Genomic DNA, 22,793 nt, shown 5'->3' with positions numbered 1-22,793 from the left:
ATTTGACGGGTTTTTTTTTAAAAAACCTGTGAACAGGTGAAGTCGGCAACCACTTGTGGACTTCACTATTTTTTTTTAAAAAATCGTGAAGTCAGCAATTGGGTTGCCGACTTCATGTCTTTAAATCAAAAAAAAAGACCCACGGGTCTTGTTTTGTTTCGAAGGAGGCGGACTGGCGGAGCCACGAAGGCCCTCCTGCTTGATCGCCCTCAGACCCATCGTTATGGGCTCGTTGGCCACCGAGGGTCTCACGATAGAGGCAGCATCCGTCCGGTAGGTCGGCCCCCCAGAGCGCTCTCTCTCTTTCTCGCTCTCTTGAAAGTCCTATCGGGCGATACGGGACTTGAAAGCCCTCCGGTGGCTGCAGCGGGCCACCGTTGGCCTTCGATGTCTCTCGCCTCCCTCCCTTTCCTCTCTCTTTCTCACTTCTCTTTTCCTTCTGATACCATCGGTGTACCGAATTTACTGACTGAATCGTATCGGTTCTCTACCGATCCGTTGCGATACGGGGTGTATTGATCGGTTCGGCACGGTACGGAAAATTCTGGTTGCACCATCGGTGGAAAAAGGGAGGAGAGGCAGAGGAAACTGAGATTAGGATTTCGGCAAGTTGTGCCGTCGGTGGAGAAAGGGAAGAGAGGCGGAGGGAACTGGGATTAGGATTTCGGCCAGCTACGTCGTCAGCGGAAAAGGAGAAGAGAGGCGGAGAGGAAGAGAGGCGGAGAGGTCGAGACTGAGGGTTAGGGTTTTAGTGTAAGTATATATAGGTTAGGGTTAATTGATCAATTGATTTCCACCATCGGATCATTGATCCCATGGTGATAAACAAGATTTTCAGTCGCTGGATTAATGATCCGATGGTGATTATTAAAGCTTATGTATATAATGCTATAATGTATAGTATACATTATATATACTAAAAAAATATACCAAAAAATTCATAAAAAAATAAATATATTAGTATATGTATATAAATATATATAAAATATATAATATATTTATTTATTTTATCAAGTTTTTATCGATCTGAACATGATCGAACGAAGGCTTGTTCTAGTTTGGATCGTTAAGGTATCGAACTTAAAAATCCTGTTTGTGTTTGTTCTACAGTTTAACGAACGAGTCGAGCACGACTCAAAAACAATTGAATATTTCGAATAAATCGAACAACGAGCTAGACTGACAGCCCTAGATACGGTTGGATAGTTATGGTTGCAGTTATGTTGCAGTGTGCTCTTATAGATTGTAGACTACTATATGAACGTATCTTATGAGGCTGTAAGGTTGTAAATAGATCGGGTTGATCCGTGATCCGATTCGATTTGACCCATGGAGATCCGACCCAAACCGTTTAAAAGGATCCGCGGATCCGGGTCGAATTCTAAAATTGGATCCATTCTATTTTTTGGGTTGAGTTTGCATTTATTGAATTTTGACCCGATCAACCCGATCCGACCCACTTAAATTTCTAGGTTTATATGGATCTTATGCTCAATGATCCGATCCGACTCGAATCCATTATATGACCCAGAACTATTATATATTAGCATGGGTTGGGCACAAATTATAGCGGACTGCCCACCTATACAATATTATATTCTTCCCTTTTCACCTCCATAATTGAGCAGCACCCATTGGTTCAAGCTAATGGAGTCTCCAACAAATATTATCTTCTTCTCTTTCCATCTCGATAAGAAATCTTTCACATCAAATCTACATAACATTTCCAACTCAAGAAATTTAGAGAATTAGCAGGGAATAGATATTTCACTTCCGGTTGTATCCCATGACTAACATTGGGAGGCTCACATTCATTTGGCTTCCATGTGTACATGAGGTACATCTTGATCAAGGTTCGCTGTACCGGTACCGGACGGCTTGCCGGTGTCGGACCGGTACGGTACGGTACCGGTATCGTACCGACACTCGGTACGCCCAAGCATACCGGTCCGGTACCGGTACACAATATTTTTTTCGATTTTTAATTTTTTTTGGATTTTTGAAGTTAATAATTGAGAAATACAATCTCAATATGGTATTATATTGCATATTATTGACATATTTGGGTTCAATTTGGAGTTAGGTTGCGGTACAAAGACTCTTAATCCAAAATTTCAAACATATATTTATTTACATTATATTTCAACTGTGTCATCTTAAAACTAAAGAAAAAATATATAAAATATGCATTAAAATGTATCTAAATATTTAAATACAAAGCACAATAATTGATATACGAACCTTAAGATGTATTCTGCATTTAATTTCTTGTCGAGTGTCTGTGACGCTCGTAGATGTCTGGATCATCAGCATAGTCTGAAGGGACATTAGTCCAACCCTCTAGCCAAATTGTACCGTACTCTCGAATATTCATTATCCCATAAGGCATCCTCTCTGGATTGTAAGACATCTCAGACCTCTCGTTAAAATTCTGACTCTGAGAAGTATCTTCGAGATGATGGTATGGTTGTGGAGGAGTCCATTCAAATATGCCAGTAGCAAAATCTGATCCGTAAGATGCTCCAGGCTGCATAGGATATAGTAATCACTAGAAGATGATGCCTCGGATGCACCATATGCATATGGATCATAAGGTGACTGTGGATAATAGGATCCATAATGCGGGATGATCCAGATACATCCATGGACCCTACTCCACGTGCAAGATCATCCGCAGTATATATATAATTAAAATATATACAAGTATAACAAAACACGATAGTTTAATGATAATTAAAATAATTATATATAATTTTAAAATAATTTTAATAATTATTTTAAAACTTATAAATTCAAAATAAATATGTTATATGTTTCAAATAATATTTTTAAATTAACTAAAATATAACACTATTTTTATATATTTTTTATTTTATAATTAAATTTTTTAATTTAAATAATTTAAAAAATAATTTTTTAATTTCAAATATTTGAAAAAAAATTAAAATTAGATTTAAGTAGCTTGAATCATTCTAAACATGATTTCCAAACTCTAATTTTTTTTTCTAAAATTTAAATTTTTTTTAATTTTTAAATAAATAAATATTTAAAAATATTTAAAAAATATATAATTAACGAAAATTATCAATTTTGGTGTCCTCGTGTAGATCTTCCAAAGATCTATCACATATAATTAAATCATACCAAAATCATAAGATTTTGGCATGATTTTCTTCTATTTTTATTTTATCTCATTTTTATCCTATTTCTAACAACAAAAATAAAAAAAACTATTTACTAACAAAATAATAGATTATCTTACCTCTGGCCAAAGATCAGCCTCTTCTCAAATCACTCCTCCAATTTCATGAAATTTTGCCTTATTTTCTAATTTTTTAGAGGTCTCAACGATTAAGTTGCCCACGGCTATGGGTGTTCTCCGAGAACTCTCAAAAAACACCGAAGGCCTGGTGCTTTAATGGGCCATGGGTGTTCTCTGAGAACTCTTAAAGAACACCGAAGGCCTGGTCTTATTAAAGCACCAGGCCCTCCCCCCATGTGAAGTGGGCCACGCCCATTTCTCTCCCCCTTCTCTCCCCCCAACCATGTGAAAAGACCCCCACCTTCCCCCTTTCTCATGGACAATATGGTTCGGTTCACCCCGAATCGGTCCAGAACTGAGCCGTACCGTCCGGTTTCGGGTGGTATGGGCCCGAACCGCACTGAACCGGGCAGTTCGGTGCGGTTCAGGGTTGTGTTTCGAAAAAAAGGCCCGAATCGGACTGGTAAGGGATCGGTCCGGTTCGGTACGCGCCGTACCGGGCGGTTCGGCTCGGTACGGCGAACCATGATTCTTGACAGTTTCCTTTAGACGTAATCGTTACATGTTAATGACCACTCCAAAAATCATAATGTGTCACGAGTGTCGTTGGATGGTAAACTTATGAGATCAACTTCAACTTCACTCATGAGAATCGATTGAATAGCTATAGCTGCTGCATATTGGTTAATTTAACCCATGATCCGATCTGGACCTGATCGGGACTCGAACCAGACCCATATTTCATGGATTAGGGTCAGGTTATACATAGACCAGATTCGATCCATATGATCTATTGGATCAAAAAATTTGATCAAGAAGCCGATCCAACCCGATCCGATCTTCTATTAGGGTAGGTCTGGTTTCAATATCAAGACCCGATCAAAGAATCGGGTTGGGTCGGGGTCACACATGACTCGATCTGACCTGACCCATTTGCACCCCTTTGAGGCTGCAATTATGGAAATTGGGCTATTCTTTTGGCATGCTAATGTGAAGAAACTACTGCATGGTGATGGTGTAGGGTAGACCTAGTTTTTCTTGTGTTATATTCTTTGAAAAATATATGCACGGGTTTGTAAAAATGGAGTTTTTTGTTGTTTCCTTCTGTTGATTTCATTCTTTTTATTTTCTTATTTTCTTTGTTTTATTATTTAAATGAGACCTTAGTTTGACCCTTGACCTATTCCTTGAAGAATTCTAAGCAAGGTACGCCATGCTGTGCCGAATCGGGTGATATAGGGCATATCGTACCATATTAGTTCTATACCGGTAAATAGTATGGGGGGCATATCGATACTCAATATGCCAAATTGGCCCTCGTACGAGGTGTACTGAACAGTGATACCATAGCACCGGTACGGGGCCTAGTACTGAGATGGAATATCTTGCTTCTAAGTGGATCCTCTCTCTAGATGTGTAAGTGAACATGACAAGAGTCCATGGAGGAACAATTCTATTTGTGATGGTTTCCCCGCCTGGGGGGGGGGGTTGGACTTTATTTCTTTTGTGATTTTTTAAATAAATCCTAATATTATGATTATTGATTTGTACTATTTTGTATCACTTCATGATAGCTTCTTATTTCGACAAACGTTATTTTCTGCTCCATTTCTTGCCTAATTATCCATCTTCATCCACAATGATGTTGGAATTGCACAGGATTATTCTAAAGGAGAAGAGATTGATATAGGGAAGAAAAGGTTAAGGAAGAAGGGAAACATACCACTATATTCAAAGAGAGACTCAAATACACCAATTTCTCATTCTCCGTTCATTCTGTACTATTTGATTTCATATAAATAACATGAGCCTTCATATCCCTTAAATAATGCAATACAATGTTTTAGGATACCTGCATGAATCATAATTAATAAAGCTAGAAACTCTAATAGACATATTCCTCATTTATGAACACAGCTAAAGCATAAATACAACCAGCTATTAGTATCAAATAGATATTATTTGACTAGACTTTTGCTGAGATTAAAATCTGAACTAATTTAACGTACCAGTGGTACCACTGCATATCGATAGTATTTAATCGGTGCATGGTATGCAGGGTGTACCAATTATCGGTATGCTGTACCGGTCCTTGTACTGGGTGTATTGACATTGGTAATAGGATGATACCGGTATGGAGTTTAGATTGAGATGGTGAACCTTGCCAAAATAGCTTGAACCACTTATCCTATATTAGACTTTTGCTGCGTGGAACCTGCCCTCGAGTTCTTTAATCACAAATGTTTTGAGGAGTCCTCTTCCAAGTGTATTACCTTAATCTTGTGACTTTATATGGCATCCATAAAATAATTTCTATGTTGTCGAACGTTGATGATGCAATCCAATAATTTCTATGCTGTTGGAATTACATTGGTGCTTTCCAGAATAGGTGTGAGTGCTGGAAGATGTGATTGACCAAGTCTTTAAAAGCAAGGATAATCTATTTCTTGATAAAGTTGTTGAGACATGAAAATTTATCTTGAAAAACTTGAGTTCCATCTTCAAACAAGAAGTTGAAACTTCAATTTTTGCTCCTCTAAAATCAAACTCTAGTGGTGTAGAGTTAATTGGATTGCTAAGACCAGCAACATTTGGGAGCTTGATAAACTCAAGGAGGAGGTGCAAGATCTTACGGAGGAGAATTTGGATGATGAGATGTCTCCACATTGTGAGAACTTTGAGGTGAATTCCAAAACTTTAACCATCTCGTCAATAGGTATGCTGCTCTTAAGTTGATTTTGATGTTATGGTGGTGGAACATCTTTGGAGGATGATAGCCTATTACTGAGAGAAGTTTTAGTTGTCATGAGTTGAGGCTACATAAAGTTGCTCAAACCTTTGTTCTTGTTCTTTCAACTAGTTAGCTTGTGCTTTGAAGCTTCCATTTAGCTTTCCCTCTATTCGACACAAGTGTTCTTCATGCATGATGGGGTGACTCCTCATGATTTAAAAGTTGATCATGATTGGTGAACACTGTGACTTTAAAAAGGTTTCTTCTTAAATAAGAGAAATGGGGAAAGGATGAGAGATCAACCTAATGCTCTAATACCTATTGACATTGGAAAGTGTAGAGGGTTAAACCAAAGGAGAACAGATTGATATATGGAAGGAAAAAGTAGATGAAGGGAGAAATAAAGTGGGATCCACCAATATATTCGAAGAGACATTCAGATAAACCAATCTTTATTCCCCATTAATTCTCTACAACATGACTTTATGTAGATAAAATAACCTTTCATATCCTTTAATTAATACATCACAACTTTTTGAAAGTCCAAGAATAATTACTTTCACATACTCAAGGAGAGACTTGCGTGCACCATAATTAATAAAGCCTAGAAACCAAGGGTTTAAATCAAGGTTCTCCATCTTGGTATAAGGCCTATTGGTACCATGTTAGTACATTGTCGATATGTCCATCATGGGGGTTTGTTGATCATATCGAGACTTGATACACAACTATATCGAGTTTCGGTTCGTATAGGTACAGTACAGAATGCCCAATACGAGATGATATGCACTGCTACAGTGAACCTTGTTTAATACTAGTATCGAACCCCGTATAGGATTTGTACTGGCATAGTTGAGTTAGATCAGGACTGCAACATTCAGTAAGAATGAAAAGCAATTAGTACACTACCTTTATGGTTGATACAGACCAATTGTGACATCTGAGGTTCCATCTTGATTCTTGATACCATTTTGCTGTCGGAACAATAAGATACTAGTGGTACTGTCCTGCTTCGCTGGCTTTTGAAACCTTTCTAGAAACTCTAAAAGGCAGCCATGCTTATCGACATAATTAAAGCATAAAACAAATGAACTATTAATACCTAATAAATACTATTTGATTAGACTTTTGCTTAAAATAAAATACGGGCTACTCCAGAATGGCTTGAACCACCACTCTTGCATCACACTTCTAAGTACTTAAACCCTATTATTCTACCGTTTGTTTGTCCACTTATTGAAGGATCAATTCATTGGCTGTTTTGTGCTATGCACCTTGAAAGAGTGTTAGCAAGGCTTGATTGTCACATCTTCGGAGTCACTTAAACTTTATCTGTCAGGGGGTTGAGTATTTCTTCCGAAACCAACATCATAGTTTTAATTGCTGATCAACTTGACTTGGCATGATACATACCATACTTGTGCCTTGTTGACACATGACAGTGACATGGTACTGATCTATACCGGTGCTTGGCATTTGTGTGCGAAAGCATTGACATAGAATAGTATGGTATGTTCTGTACAGTGCCTGGCCAGTATGACATTAACACGTGGTAATTCGACTGTTAAATGGCTTCCTATGTGCTCTGAATTCGTGCGTTCTTGCCATTTCTTTAATTGCTTCTATTGCTTGGTTGTTTAAATTGTTTCAAATTTATGTAGAATATATCCAAAAATATTTCATTGAGTATATCAAATCTAGTGTTCACATCCAAAAATGAGTCAAGTTGCACGTCTCCAACCTATGGTGGAATATTATAAGAAAGCTAGTATAGTTTAAAGTACCTCATATTATAATATATCTAATAACCAGTATTTTATTGCCAACTTGAAAGAAATCAAATAAAAAACATAAAAACAATATACCACGCTCTTGAAGAATGGATCTGGTTGGATATCTAATGTGCCCCCCTTAGCTATTTGTTGTTGAGAGCTAAAACATATTCAATATATTCATTGAACTTTTGTTTATTATTGTGGGTATAGGTTTCTTAGGGAAATTATGGTATAGATGATATATTGTGTTTCTTAAGATTTTCTGCAAGTTGTTTGCTACTGGAATCCTTTAATTGATGCCTTGTTAGATGTGTTAGGTCCCTTAGCAATATTGTTGTGTTGAGCAAGAAAAATCAAATATACACATTGGATGATAGAAAGATCAGTTGTTAGTTGATTTTAAGGTAACATAGATTATAACTATCATTATATAGGATTAAATGTCTCTTCTAGAATTTTTCCTATGGTCGAGTGTTTTTCAAGCAAAAGGAGAATTTTGTTTGCAATCGTAGACAAAATTATCCATAAAAGGATAGTCTTTTTTTTTTTTTTGAGTAAGAAAACAAATTAATGCAATATTAAAAAATAGTTAAGAAACTAAAAAGTTTATTGAAAATGTGAGCCAGTCATTAATGAACTTGACAAAATAGATTTAAGATGCAAAATGTCTAAGGTCTTCTTGTTAAGAAGCAAATGTGCTGCTTTTTTTTTTTTTTTTCCTGCTGAAATCCTTCAACTTCCAACCTAGCACCATTTCTGGGAAATACCTGCCAGGAATCTGCTTTCCAGATTTCCCAACTCATAGCATGTGCTGTGATGCACATATTGATTCAGGTATTGTGTCATGTTGGTCTATGTCATTACAGCAGGTGCTATGTAGGCAAGAATAAAGACACTGAACAGAGGTAAACATCTCTATATCTTGCATATCAATTTGTGCTTGTTGGGGCGAATCGAAATGGATTGTTAAGGACCAGAAGAAATAATTTAATTTCATCAGCCTTTGCATGTAGCAAAAACACCATGGCAAGGTTCACTTTATCTTGCTAGCTTTGGACTTGTGCTAGAGCGTCATGTGGTACTTTAACATTGTCACACTAGTAACACACCATAGCTAGGTTTTAAATACTGCTAGTAAACCTTATACTTGTTTTCCATTGGAACAGTACAATGTTGGTATGGCACTAGTATGATTGGTATGTACAAGGTTGAGAGAACCAAAATGAATGAAAAGCAATTGGTACCAACTGGTTAGGTTGGTATAGCACTGTTGATATCGACTGGTACAGGCTGATATGGACCTGTATAGTTGGTATGTACCAGTCCAATTGGTTTCGGTGTTCCAAGGCCCATATTGGTGTTGGTGTTCCATCAGAACAGGACAGTACTAACATCCCATTCTGACTATACTGATATCACATTCTAACGATATTTGAAACCTTGTACCACAGACACTTCTTTTTAGTAGTCATCATACCGAGCTTCCAAATACAGTTGATACATTGGTTTCACTGGAAGTTGTATGCTGGTTATTGACGTGAAATAGTTCATGTAAAGCTACAATGAAGCGGCAATTGATAATTACCCCATCTTATCCCTTTTTCCTCAAAGAAAAGATAATTGCTCCACCTTTTATGCAATAAAAGATAGATCCTCTGTCCATTACTTCCCCTTTAGGTTATTCCTTATGAGTATATTTTTAAAGAGTATCATCTATGTGAAGGCTTAGCATGTGTTATTTGCTGAGAACTAATTTGCTGTTGTGCATTAGTGCATATGTTTCATAAATATCATCAAGTGACCCGTCTATTATAGTTGTCAAAAAAAAATTGGTCATGCTTGTTAGCTTAAATAAAACTCTTGTCATATTTAGGAGGCATTATTTATTAATAAAAGCAAGTATCAATAGGTTGACATTATTTGCATGATGTAAACATACCAACTGATATTTTTATCTGGACAAGAAATTGCATGAAAGATATGTGACTTTGCATATTCTCGATATAGGTTTCTCCATATGGTTCTTTATATGGCTGAAAGGGCTTGGAGCCATGCAATGGAAAAGCGACAATCACCTGATGGACCAAATGGCCGTCAACAAATTCACTTGCTTGGTAGATTAAGGAAGGCGGTGAAGTGGGCAATACTTTTTTCACAGCTATGTGCCGTGAAAGGAGACTCTAGAACTTCTCTGGAAGCAGAGGTATATATTCTATCTTAGTTGTTTGTTTTGCTTAAATAATAAGTTCATAACCCGCTCAAGCCAACTTATAAAAATATAATGCAATATGATATTTCTAATTGACTTCATCTTTAAGTTCATGAACTAAAATTCTTGTTTTTATCACTATGGCATGTGAAAGGTTAAACTGAATAGTGAATAACAAGATTGATCTCACCATTGTTTTAATTTACATATGCATGATGATGTAGGGCATGTCTAAAAGTGTCAATTTCTATATGCATTGTAATCCTATTATGAATGCTAGTGCTGGGCTTGTGCGATGCAGCATGGATGGCTTGGAGAGTAAATAGGCTGACTTAGATGGAACTTAGTAAATGGACAGCCAAGATCGACACTACTGGCTTGGATAAAAATAGAGAACTAGTAGCAGGGTGAATGGATATCTCAGTAGTACCTCATGGTTGGGCAACCTAGAGAAATTCCACTTTGTAGGACCTACAGGCTATAACAATATTGTTTTATTTCTCAAATAAAAGGGGCATTCATGGTTTTTAGAAGGTAAAAGATGAAGAAAGAAAGGGAAAAAGGCAAGATTTATGGAGGCACAGGGATCACGGATGAAGGCTAAGTTGTGTTATAAATTTATAATAGTAGAGAATAGAGATTATGTAATCTGATTATTGATGCAATTATATTTCAATCAAGCCAGCCATAAGTGTCTGGGGCTTATCGTAGCATAACATAGAGCAATATGTTTCTAGTTAACACCAATCATGCTTGAGCTGAGATTAAACATTGAACTTGCAGGCAATTTTACTATAAAGAGAGCCACAAAGTTCAGACAAGTTCATGAGTTCTCCAAGAAGGGTACCACATGAAAAGTCTTCTTATGTATAAAATCTTCCTCAAGTAAATGATTTGAAGTTTTGCCTTTTGATTTTGTTTGGTTGTGGTGCAGTGGTGCCATATTAACAGAATAATATGTAAATGTTGTCTTAATTGGAGAAAACTATGCTGTCTAGATGAGGAGAAAGTGGCCAGGTATGGAAGGAGGGAAGTGAGTCGTTCACTGGTCATGGTTGCAACTAAATCCTAAACAATATTAGATATAATTGACAAGATAACCTGTTACCGGCAACTTCAAACTACTTATTAATGGTTCACTTCTTTGATAGTCGTACTTGGAGCATGATGCTTCTAATTTTTCTCAGAACATGTGGTCAGCTGAATATCATGATGTCAAGACCTTGAATACTGAAGCTTCTTGTGCTGTACTGCATTACCAGAACCCAAATTCCAACTATTTTTAGTCAACTTTATTATTCTAACTCATCAATAATCCCTATTAATTCTATACTTGCTAGATGTGTGTATTCTGCTGGCTGATTTTTACTGCAAAACCATAACCCATATTCATTTTGACTCAACCCTATAAATCTTAACTCATCAAAAATTCCTATTAATTCTGTCCTTGCTGTATCTATGTGTGTTCTGATATCTGGTTTTTAGATTACTTGCATTTGAAATTATTGATGTTTCCAGTTAGGTTGGGATTCTAGACTGACTTAGGGAGTAATTTTTTTCTCCCTATGGGATTCAGGCGACCCACTCCAAAGCTACTCCTGGGTATTTATGAATATAAGCCTAGCTTGCAATCTTATGATGTTGCTGGTTGTACTGGCTCAACCCACGAATCCTATAGGATTTTCAGCCCAATCATCTAGATAAACCCTAAGACTTCTCTCTGTGAGAGCATGGATAAATACTTTTCCTTTCCAAAAACGAAAAAGGAAAAAAGGAAACCTCAAGTGTGTATCTGGATTTTTTAACCGTAAAAAGATGCCTGCACTCTTGGAAGTAGAAATGGTAAGTTTACTGTCAACAAGGAACTCATGCCTTTTTAGAATGCTGTGTTGTATGTTTCTTGTCAATTTTAGGAGTTTGGAACGGCCCACAGTGTGAAACTAATATTAAGATTAATTTGAGATATCTGTATATCTTTGTTAGATGGATTGAGATATTCTGACATGTTCATTGATATTTAATGACCAATATATTGAAATATTGTCTAATACATTAGAAATAGGATTGGCTATGATCTTAGGCATTGTTTTTAAGTGTTGCAATTAAGAAATCTTGATAAGAGAGAAAAAAGACAAAAAAATCATAGCCGATATATCAATGATGTATCAGCTGATGCGATAGTTTATATTGGTTGAGATTAAGGAAAAATATTATGTCATGTATATATTTATATATGTATTTGTATGTGTGTGTGTGTGTGACTGATGTCTCTGCCAAGATTTTTTTTTTTTTTTTAATTCTGTTGTATAGGAAATTAGGTTGATTTGTTATTGGTAGCTATAATTAAATTAGCTTTTGCAAATTATAAGGTTCTCTAGTTGGTCCTAAACCTAATTTCACCATAAAGTGGTATTGCTTTCTCTCTTTCTATTCTTTAATTAAACAGCGGGGATGGTGTTTTGCCATGTAGGAAATGATAGGAATGCCTATAGGTATCCATCTCAAATATATTCTATTGTTGGTTCACCTACAAGCATTCTCTTATATCTGTATACAATTCTTCCTGATCATAAATTCATTTGAGTTATCAATTATTATAAGTTTTAATCTATGGAGAATTCTTACTTGGTTAATTTTTATTGCTGTACCAAACAGCAGTGAGAATGAAACCCTTATGAACATAACACTATTTTTGATGTACAGGCATATGCCTCTTATATGAAGGGCACTTTATTGTTTGAACAAGATAAGAATTGGGAAACCGCATTGATGAATTTCAAGAATGCCAGGTACCAGTTTGTTGTAACAAGAACTAGTTCCCACTTCTTTTGCCATACTAGATATATAGCCATCTTAATACTTTTGCGGAGCTGCCAATTCATCTCCAAAACAATTTTGTTATGCTAATTTCCTAAATAAACTTCCATGCTTCAATTCTATCGTGCTATTTGTTTTAGTTTCTGTGGAAAAAAGTAATGTTTCCCAATACAAAGTTTTCATCCTCGTGCCATTGTTCTTCTGGTTTCTTGCTGCAGTTTTTGACTTATGGATGTCATGTTTGGCTAACATATGGTTACTTTACAGGGCTGTCTATGAAGAGCTTGGGAAATATGGTGATATAGAAAATCAAGTTTTATGCCGTGAGCGTGTTGAAGAGTTGGAACCAAGCATCAGGTACTGTTTACACAAAGTAGGAGAATCAAGCTTGCAAACTTCTGAACTTCTAGACATTGGTAAAATGGAGGGGCCTGCCTTGGACCTTTTCAAAGCAAAATTAGAGGTAAGGTTTGCTTCCTTGATGCAGAAGCTTTCATTTTTTTAAATTTTTTTTAAATTTTTCTATCTGACGCTTTTGTCATTAGTGATATTTAACTCTTCGACCTGCTTCTATATTTGCACATTATGATCTGAGAAAATTATATAACATCACTTATTTTAAGAGCTTTTTCTGATTTTTAACCATGCAGCAACTTGATAATATGTGGCTTACTGAAGTATGGTCGTGAGCTATTAAGCATAGTCTGGCCTATATTTTTTGGCAGTTTTACCTCTTCAAAAGGATAAGTGTATATTTTATTCAAAAACATAATTTTCCCTAAAAATTTGATGTATAGAAACATATTAGGACAAGTGTATCTTTTCTTTTAGCATACTCTAGTTAAGTGAATGATATGATTGATTCTATCATGACACATCTGTTCGACTATTACATTGAAACTCCCCCAGCGCCTCTATTGGTGGGGCTTCAGTTTGTGTGATTCCAATTTTCAGTTTCCGAAACATCCTTTCACATTTCATGTTTTTCTCGCACCATGTGTTTCTCAATCCTGCATGATGCTAGCAAAGTTGGTTGGAGCATGTGGCTATAATAAACCATAGGGTTGAGGGTTCAAACACACCCCTTAACATTCATTATTTATTATTTGTTGTTTTTTTAAAAGCATGTGCAGTGCCCATGTCACACTCTACTAGTACTAGAATTAGAAGGATGGAGATATATCTGGTTTGGCATTCTTTTTAAGACAGGCTTGTAATCCTGTCTTGGAATGTGAAAATTTATGATAACGTTGAGTTTGGTCAATATTAAGTTTTTTGTTTTAATGATGTTTGGTGAATTGTTGAATTTAAAATAAGAAAATTTTCTTTTTGGGGTTCTTTTCTATTCATTTCTAAGAAATTACTTAATTATCTTAAACCAATTTGTAAAGAGATACTAATGTACTGCCTTTTCTACTCTTGTTCATTCACTTCAATTAACTTACATTTGATTTTGCTTCTTCTCAAGATGTGGACCAAATTCTAATTAATCGGCTACCATTTGATCAACATGTTCACAACATCATGAATTTTTTTTTTTGAATGCTCTTCATTCATTGTATTCTTCAGGCTGTTATGGCTGAGGCAAGATCACAACAGGCAGCATCCATGACAGAGTTCCACTGGCTTGGTCACAGATTTCCCATCAGTAATGCTAAGACTCGGGTGTCCATTCTGAAAGGTTCGTGGTGATGCTTTTATCCAATGGAGTTATTACTGAAGAGCAAAAAGTTGACACATTTATTCTGCTACCTTTCAAATTCATCTCTGAATCTCTGATGGTTATAATGCATCAGAGATGGTAGTTGGATATGCTTTTGGTTCATGGTTATGTATTTTGTAGTCTTTATGAAATTGATTTCTTTCTGATGTCGTATTGGATGTTCACAAAATTGCTAAAATGTTTGTGGTTTTTCTTGCTTTTTTCTTGTGATTAGAATTTTCTGAAAATTATTCATTTAACCAAATTACTTTGACACTTGAAAGATAGAAGTAATTTTTGAAGTTTTGTATCGATTCCCTCGACGAACTTAATTAATTATTGCTCGTGTGGAATTTCCATCATAGTTTTAATTTAGTGGCTCTTTTGTATCATCGTCTACATATATGAACATATGAATACCAGAAAGATACATTTTTAAGAAGAGATGCAAAGTACGAATCAAGGTATGATTCATTAAGTTTAATGTCAAATGATGAAATAAGTTTATTGAATATCTTGGTGTGTCTGTTCTTGTAAGTTAGCATCTTTCAAATGTTATTTATCTATAATTGCATGTGAGCATGATGCATGCTATGTATCTCATTAGTGATTAGTGAACATGTTTTTATGCATTTGTTTTGTTTGCTCATGTACATGCATGCATCATGCATTCATGCTTATATGGGTATACACATACATATGATACCTTGTAGCATGCATTTACATTAATCCATCTTCAATTTCTATATTTAGTATTCTGTCATGACATGATAGTCATTCTTTAAAACCCATAAAAGCATGCTTGATGTGAGGTTGTTAGGCATTATTAATAGACATGCATCTATATCTACAATTCACAAACTTCATGCCAAAACTATATGTGAAAATCAGTTTTGAAATTTTCAGTGACTGATTTGGTTGGGTATTTTTTTCCCTTCCTGTTCCTTTATCTTTGGACATGGTATGCACTTAATGTTTTTCTTAATTTTTATTATAACTTTTTCTTACATGAGAAATTTGATCAGCTCAGGAGCTCGAGAAAGATCTACGTGGCTCAGCTGCGGATTTAGTCCCAGCAGAGAAAAAGCTTGCCATGTTTGACAAAATATTTTCGGCATATCATGATGCTAGAAGCTGCATTCGGAATGACTTGGTATAAATCAGAAAGCTCCCATATCTAAACCTGATGGGTTAATGAATTCACCTTTCTTCTCCCCACGTTAAAGAATACTTAGATTATTGGCAGACACGATAGTTATAGTGATTGTTTCTCTGCATGTTTTCATGAGTGACAGTTCCTAACAGTATTTCTAAATTTAGGCTGCCGCAGGCAATGCCGAGAATGTAAAAGATGACTTGAACGGCCTTGATAAGGCAGTTAGTGCAATACTAGGACAACGCACAATAGAGCGTAATCTGTTGCTGGTTACCATTGCTAAGAGTAAATTTACAAAGCATCGAGATGACAAGGGCGAGAAAATCACAAAACCAGAAGAACTTGTCCGATTATATGATCTGCTAATACAGGTAGGCTATTTTTTTAGTGTTCTTTGTTTAGGTGATCTCTTTGTGATTAGATGTGATATTCTTCTAATTGTTTTTTCTGAGAATTTGTTCGATGCTAAAGTAAAATTGACGCTTCTATGTGAACAGAATGCAACAGATTTATCTGATTTAGTTAGTTCTGGAAGGGATAGGAACCCAGAGGAAGTCATGTTTGCTGAAGAATATGTGCTCAAGGGGTTGATATTTCGAGCAGAGAGGTATGTCTTTGTCCTCTTCTTATACTATTTGATTTTGTTTGAAATCTTGCCTTATGATGGCTGGCTTTTAATTTTTTCCACAGCTTAATTTCCTGGACACATCTATGATATCGTACTTAAATTTGTTACAAAATAAGCTTAATTGTGTTGATTTCAATTTTATCATTTCTATGATTTTGAAAAATCTTAAAAAGAACGTACCTCATTTTTTTTTTTGGAAATGTTCATGCACATCAGTAAAAAGAAAGATACTCTCTAGTGTTCCTTGGGATCTTCTAGAACATAGAATCTAAGAATTGGTTCAGGTATTGAAACCAAATATGACACAAAGCTGAAAGTCTTATAAGAGAAATTGGTTTGGATGCCATAATATATGGCTAAAATTTTTAATAATATTTAGGATATCATACTCTATGTTCTTGATTACATTTAATCAAATCTGTACTTTGAGTACTTCTTGTTAGTTTTATTTGAAGACGGTTGGCTTATTGTGTTGCTTAATACATTGAAGAGATTGCTTAAGCCAAAATCTTTCAGTTAACAAGAAAAATGACAAACCATGTCGAGCCTTCTCAAATACTCGTTAAGATGTCAGCTAGTTTATTATTGTTACAACTTGAATTAAGCACCATTTCAATTGTGTGTTAAATCTCCAAAGTTGTGGATGTAAGTGCAAGGGAAGTGAGTCCCTCAAAGGAATGTTGTGGTTTTTTGATCTTGGCACCCTAAAATGTAAGTTTTCTAGAGTGATGAATGTGACATTGGCAAACCTGGCCAACTGTGCATAAATAAATGTGTTTGTGGTCAACAATGGTAAACCATGGTCAAATAATGTGACAATAGTCTCGACAAAGTACTTTTTCTTAGTATGTCACTTGAATCTAATATATATATATATATATATATATATATATATATATATATATATATATATATATATATATATATATATATATATATATATATATATATATATATATATATGGAGAAACCTCCATTTGAAGGGAGAGGGAGCTACTTGTTTTTTATTTTTCTGATTCGAACCTCCATGGCGATTGGGAGGGGGGCGTGGTGGAGGGTGGCGCGGGTGAGATGGAGTGAGGTCGAGGAAGGCGTGGTGGGGGAGGGAGGTCGGCGATGGAGCCATCGACCAGGCTCGATGGCTTGGTTGACGGACTCGAGGGACTCTTGAGTGGCACTCCTAAGCGGCGGCGGCCTTGAGGGAGCACGAGAGATCGCGTATGACATAGGCAGTAGGTCGTGGCAAGGTAAGGAGCTAGAGGAGGAGCTCCCAGGCCATGGAGTTTTCGAGGATTCTCTCTACTTTAGCATAGAGGTAGAGGTCGCATCTAACCAGTTTGGGTTTTGGAGGTCCACGGTAAGGTAAGAAAGCCCAGAGAAGACTATGGGCAAGGAAAAGTTGGAGCTTTTAAAAAATAAATTAGGGAGGGCGGGGCTGGCGAGCTCCTCGGCATCGCTGAGGGCAGTGATGGCGAAGTCGAAGTGGCTGGAGCGGAGTGCATCGAGGAGGGAGCGGAAGGTGTGGGGGTCGAGGGCCGCGGTACCTACGGGGGAGGAGAGGGTGAGGTGGAGAATTAGGCTGAGATGATCGAGGTGGGTCCGGGGGGAGTGGAGGAGGGTGCCGAGGATGCTAACTTCCATTTTGCTATAATTCATTTGGCCTTTGGTCCGGTTCAGAAGCTGTTGCTACTATTGATCTACTCCTAATGCAAAACTACCACTATATCAGAAAAGCAAAGGCAATCTGGTCAAAGCAAGATGTATTCTTTGGTTCTCCTCCCAGAAGTTTGTACTCAATACTTTTTTCATCCAATTGGACCCTCAAATATAAGATTGCAGAAAACTTTGGAAGCAACTCATCTTTGAACTCCTTAAAATATCGGATGGTAAAGCTTCACCCATGCCTGTCAAGGTTCATGAATGATCTAGTGCTTCCACCAAAGCTAGAATTCTGCAAGCTTCATCCAACTATTAATTAATTGTTGCCACAGAAGCCTCCACCGGTGATTTCCACATGAGCAACACCTGTTTTAGAATAGTTGGATCCAGATTCTTTATCCATTAAGAATGCTTTGCTCTCCTAACCATGTAGTAGTTTAGCAGTGATTCCTTTTGTCAAGTCCTCTTATGAGATAAAATGCAAAGTCACCAATTATCTCCACAAGAGCACACATGATTTTTAAATTGCATCCCATGCATCGCATGGGGTTATAAGCTAATTTTGCTTTATTCTCAAAACAATAGGGCAGATATCTGCATGCTTTGCATGGCCTAAGCTACAAACAAAATGCTTAGAAGTAGGCTGTTTGCACATGCCTTTCTATTTCCACTTACATGCTACCAAAAAAAAAAAAGGATCCTAAGTAGATAGATTGGCAACTAGGTCACATAGGGTTGGGTTAAGCATCAAGCCACCAACCTAGGTCAAACCCAACTGGCATCCTAACCCAACCTAGCTTTAGAATGGATCCAACTTCCAAAGCCTAGAACTGACTCAGTTATTTATATAATTGTATTTTATGGATACTCAATTGGTTAGGTTAAGTTTGGTTGGATCAGGTTGGATAAAATCTTAATAGGATTTTGTCATGAATGTATATTATAATTGAGTAGGTTGAGTTGGTATTTTATTATAAGAAAATAGGTTATATTCGAGTTTTATCAGATTGGTAGCCTCTTTGTATGAATTTGGGTTGCATTGGATTGGATTGCTCAAGCCTTCAACCTGGAAAAAAAATCTGTTCTACTTAAAATTTTCCATCTTTTAGCCCAAGAAAAACCCAGTTTATGTTGAATTTTGACACAACCTAATTTCCGTTGGGTTGGCCTCAACCATGCAAGGAGATTCTACTTAGAGATGAAGTAGTAGGTTTTCAAAATTTTGTAAGAATAAATGTGTGTGTGTGTATATATATATATATATATATATATATATATATATATATATATATATATATATTTCATTTAGCTTCTAGAATGTCATAAAATCATAACTCACTGATGGTTCTGTATTGTATAAGTTTGTAAATGATAGAGTAAAAATTAAAGTGCATAACTAGACAGTCTAAAAATGGCCAAAGATGAAAGGTGGTGAAAAAATGGTGTTCATCTGAGAGGCCAAAAGTAACAAGGAGAAAAATTATGATAAGTGTTTTGTAAGTAGGGTATGCCCTAAAAGTCATTCGGCACATTGAACATGGTGTTTGGAGATATTCATGGGTATCTCTACTACACATGGTCATAAATAGTTAGAGGATTGCATTACACATTGGACTATGAGCTGCAGGAGTCCATAAGTATTGCTTTATGGGTGGAATGATAAAGTTGATGGTTGTGTATTCCACGGGAAGAGTTGGATCATTCTAGACACTTGAAATGGTTAATAGCTATGGGTAAGTTTCGGCCTTGCATTGCCATTGTTTATAATCTCCAACAATAGACTGGAATGGCTTCTTGTAGCCATCAAAATAGTTGATTTTGTGCTAGCAGATGGGTATGCGTCATACTGAACAATGAACAAGACAAGACCATCTCTTGGAGGTTATTACTGGAGTTGGAGATGATCTTGTACCTATAACATGCAAGTGCTCATTTAACTTGTGGTCATGACCATACACTGAGATACTAGTTTACAAAATGGGAGCTTCACCTGTGCATCGATTTTGGTACCCTAGGTTTATCTTTGCTACGGAGCACATTGGTTTTTCTTGCCTTGTCACGAGCAAGGGTAAGGATCATCCAACAAAGAATGCACCTATGGCAGTTTATCCATATCAAAATAGAGACATAAGACACATGATTTATGCATCTAAGGTGTAATTTGTTTTGATCAAAATTGTTTTCATATTAAAAGTATTATATATTTTGAATTTGTCGAAAAGTGTATTCCAAATTGGTTTTGCTTGCACATTAACTTTTGATTGCATTTGACATGTGATCCGGGGATTTGATGGGCCTTGAAATTGATTCGCTATGGGTTTGATGGTGCATAAATTTTTCAGTGGTCAATCAAGGTACAAGGTGGAGGGATTGAATTGTAGGAACAATTACCATACATGAAGGGAGACCTTTCCGCCTATTTTATTTACAAGAATCAGCACGATTATATGTAATTGGATAGGGAGGTTGGTCCATCTTGCTGTATTGTAATTGTGGCACATCCATTGAGTAAGATGGGACATGTTAGATTGGAAAGCCCAAGTTGATGTTGAAGTCCCATACTTATCCATCATCCTTGGTCTTTCTTTCAATTTCTTTTGAGTCTTCACCAAACTCAGGCTTAATCTGATTAAGCAGATGAACAAGACCATTGGATTGGTTCATGTGGGATGGCAAACAATAATGGGCTGGTCTTACAGTCTGCACCTAAATTCTAGATTAAGATTTCACTTATTAGTTGACTCCCAGGTTCACCCTAAGTGGCCGCCACTAAGCTAGTGTTTTATAGGTTGGCGCCACAATGGCCTAGGATTTCCATAGGGCTGCCTCCCCCCCCCCCCCCATTGTAATCAGGATAAGGGGTGTGACATTTGGGGCATGGCAGTACATGAGTGCAAAGAAACCTTAGATATCTCAAGCCAAAGACCTTTAGGTTGCAATCTACAAAAAAGAGAGTGGAAGAAAGGAAGAAAGAGATGAGGAGGTGATTTTGGAGTAATTCTTGAAGGCCTACCAGGTGTGAGTACTTGGTCCCTAAAAATATCTTTATCCATGTCACGCTTCCAATCCGACATCGTGAGTCAAGAATTCATGGCAACCACCACATACTTATGAAAAATTCTCTCTATAAGCATTTAAGGTATCTCATCATGATAACGTAAAGCAACAGCGGCACAAAATTTAATGTTCAACTTTAATTCAAATAACTAAATCAAATATCTTATAAGATAAAATTTCATAGTTTTTCATCAACTTTCAATAAATCCTAATCTAAATAAAGATATCAAATACTGCTTCTAATTCACTCTCCCATATCGAATCCTTGAGTCAAGCTAGTCCTTTGAATTTGTAAAAATGGTAAAATATAAAGTAATAAACTAGACATCTCAGTAAGCAATGTTATTTTAGCTAGATAAATTCAACAATAATAATATATTGAAAATAAGCATGCAAGATGCATCAACTCAAAACATGTATCACTAATCAAAATAAAATTTATGCAAATTCAGTCTTTTCAAAATTCATTTTCAAATTCATTCTTATTCATAAATTAATTTCTTTCAAAATATCAAGTTTATCTTAACAGCCATGAACTAATCAAAATACCAGCGCATAATCTCTATAGGTAGGATGTCGATATACTAACGTACAATCCTCACTGGTAGGGTATCGATATATCAGTGCACAACGTCCACTGGCAGGATAGTGATATACCAACACACAACCCCCACTGGCAGGCTTTTGATGCATAGACTGCGAGTCAAAATCGATCTTGACTCAAATCTCTCTTTTCGATAAAATCAATTTCGTATTTCAATTGAACAATACACAACTATTCAAAATCAAAATCAATCGATCACAACTCCATAATGAAATCAATACCTTCGATAATGCATCAATAGTATTTTATAATAAATTTAATCAATAAATATCATGCTTCATATTCATAAATCACAATTCATAAATAATACAATTCAAAATTCAATGATATAAATACTACATAATTTGCTGATAAATCTAGAAAAAGAATAGCATTACATACCTTGTGAGCAAATCCAATTAACAAGTTGAATTAATTCTGAGAATCTTTCTTGGAGTTTATTATCTTTGTATCGAAAATGTGCGCATCTTGTTGCTTAAGAGTATGTAGACTTCCATCCTTGTCTTGTTCAGTTATCTGGATAGGTTGACTCTCTATCCTTTGTGGGCAATCAGCTATTTTGTGATTTTTTTTATCACAACCAAAGTATGTACCAATGTTCTAATGATAATCACTTACTGTATGATTTCCACCATATTGGAAACACTTAACATTATTAGTTGATCCATAGTTGTCACTCACTTATTTGAACCCCCAGTATGTTTACTATTGTATCCTTAGGATTCGTTTGACCTATTTCCTTTTTTCTTTCTCTTTCTGCACGTTCCTCATTAACTTCTCTTTCAATTATCCATGCTTTATTCACCACATCTGCATAAATAGTTAATTTTCATATGGCATTACTTGTTTTTTTGATTTCTGTTCTCAGTTCCATCTCAAATTTATGCACTCGATCATGCTCATCCTCGACCAATCCCAGAATAAACTTAGCAAGCTCTGTAAATTTAGCTTCACATTCTGCAACTATCATATTTCTTTGTTTCAGATAAATAAATTCCTATTCTTTCTGAATCCTTACATTCCGAGGAAAATATTGATCATAAAATGCTCTTCGAAATCTCTCTCAAGTTGTTCTCCTTCTTGCTCATATTTGTGTTGCATTCTCTGCCACCAATTAAATGCATCACCTTGCAACATGTATAATGCATACAGGATCTTCTCATCATCACATCTCATAACAGCAAATACTTTCT

General features: G+C 36.1%; 1 protein-coding gene across 1 annotated transcript in view; it reads left to right on the top strand.

Moving 5' to 3' along the window:
- The window catches only part of LOC105034674 (uncharacterized), a 46,566-nt gene that overhangs the window by 13,686 nt on the left and 10,087 nt on the right, over positions 1-22,793 (top strand). Inside the window, exons 4-10 of the mRNA XM_010909914.4 lie at positions 9,776-9,971; positions 12,681-12,766; positions 13,062-13,257; positions 14,364-14,475; positions 15,522-15,649; positions 15,817-16,023; positions 16,150-16,259. Coding sequence (XP_010908216.1) covers positions 9,776-9,971; positions 12,681-12,766; positions 13,062-13,257; positions 14,364-14,475; positions 15,522-15,649; positions 15,817-16,023; positions 16,150-16,259 — 1,035 coding nt within the window. The remainder of the gene's footprint in view (positions 1-9,775; positions 9,972-12,680; positions 12,767-13,061; positions 13,258-14,363; positions 14,476-15,521; positions 15,650-15,816; positions 16,024-16,149; positions 16,260-22,793) is intronic.

This window comes from Elaeis guineensis, chromosome 14, assembly GCF_000442705.2.
Source record: "Elaeis guineensis isolate ETL-2024a chromosome 14, EG11, whole genome shotgun sequence".
NCBI classification, from domain to species: Eukaryota; Viridiplantae; Streptophyta; class Magnoliopsida; order Arecales; family Arecaceae; genus Elaeis; species Elaeis guineensis.
This window is presented reverse-complemented; position numbering and strand designations above follow the sequence as displayed.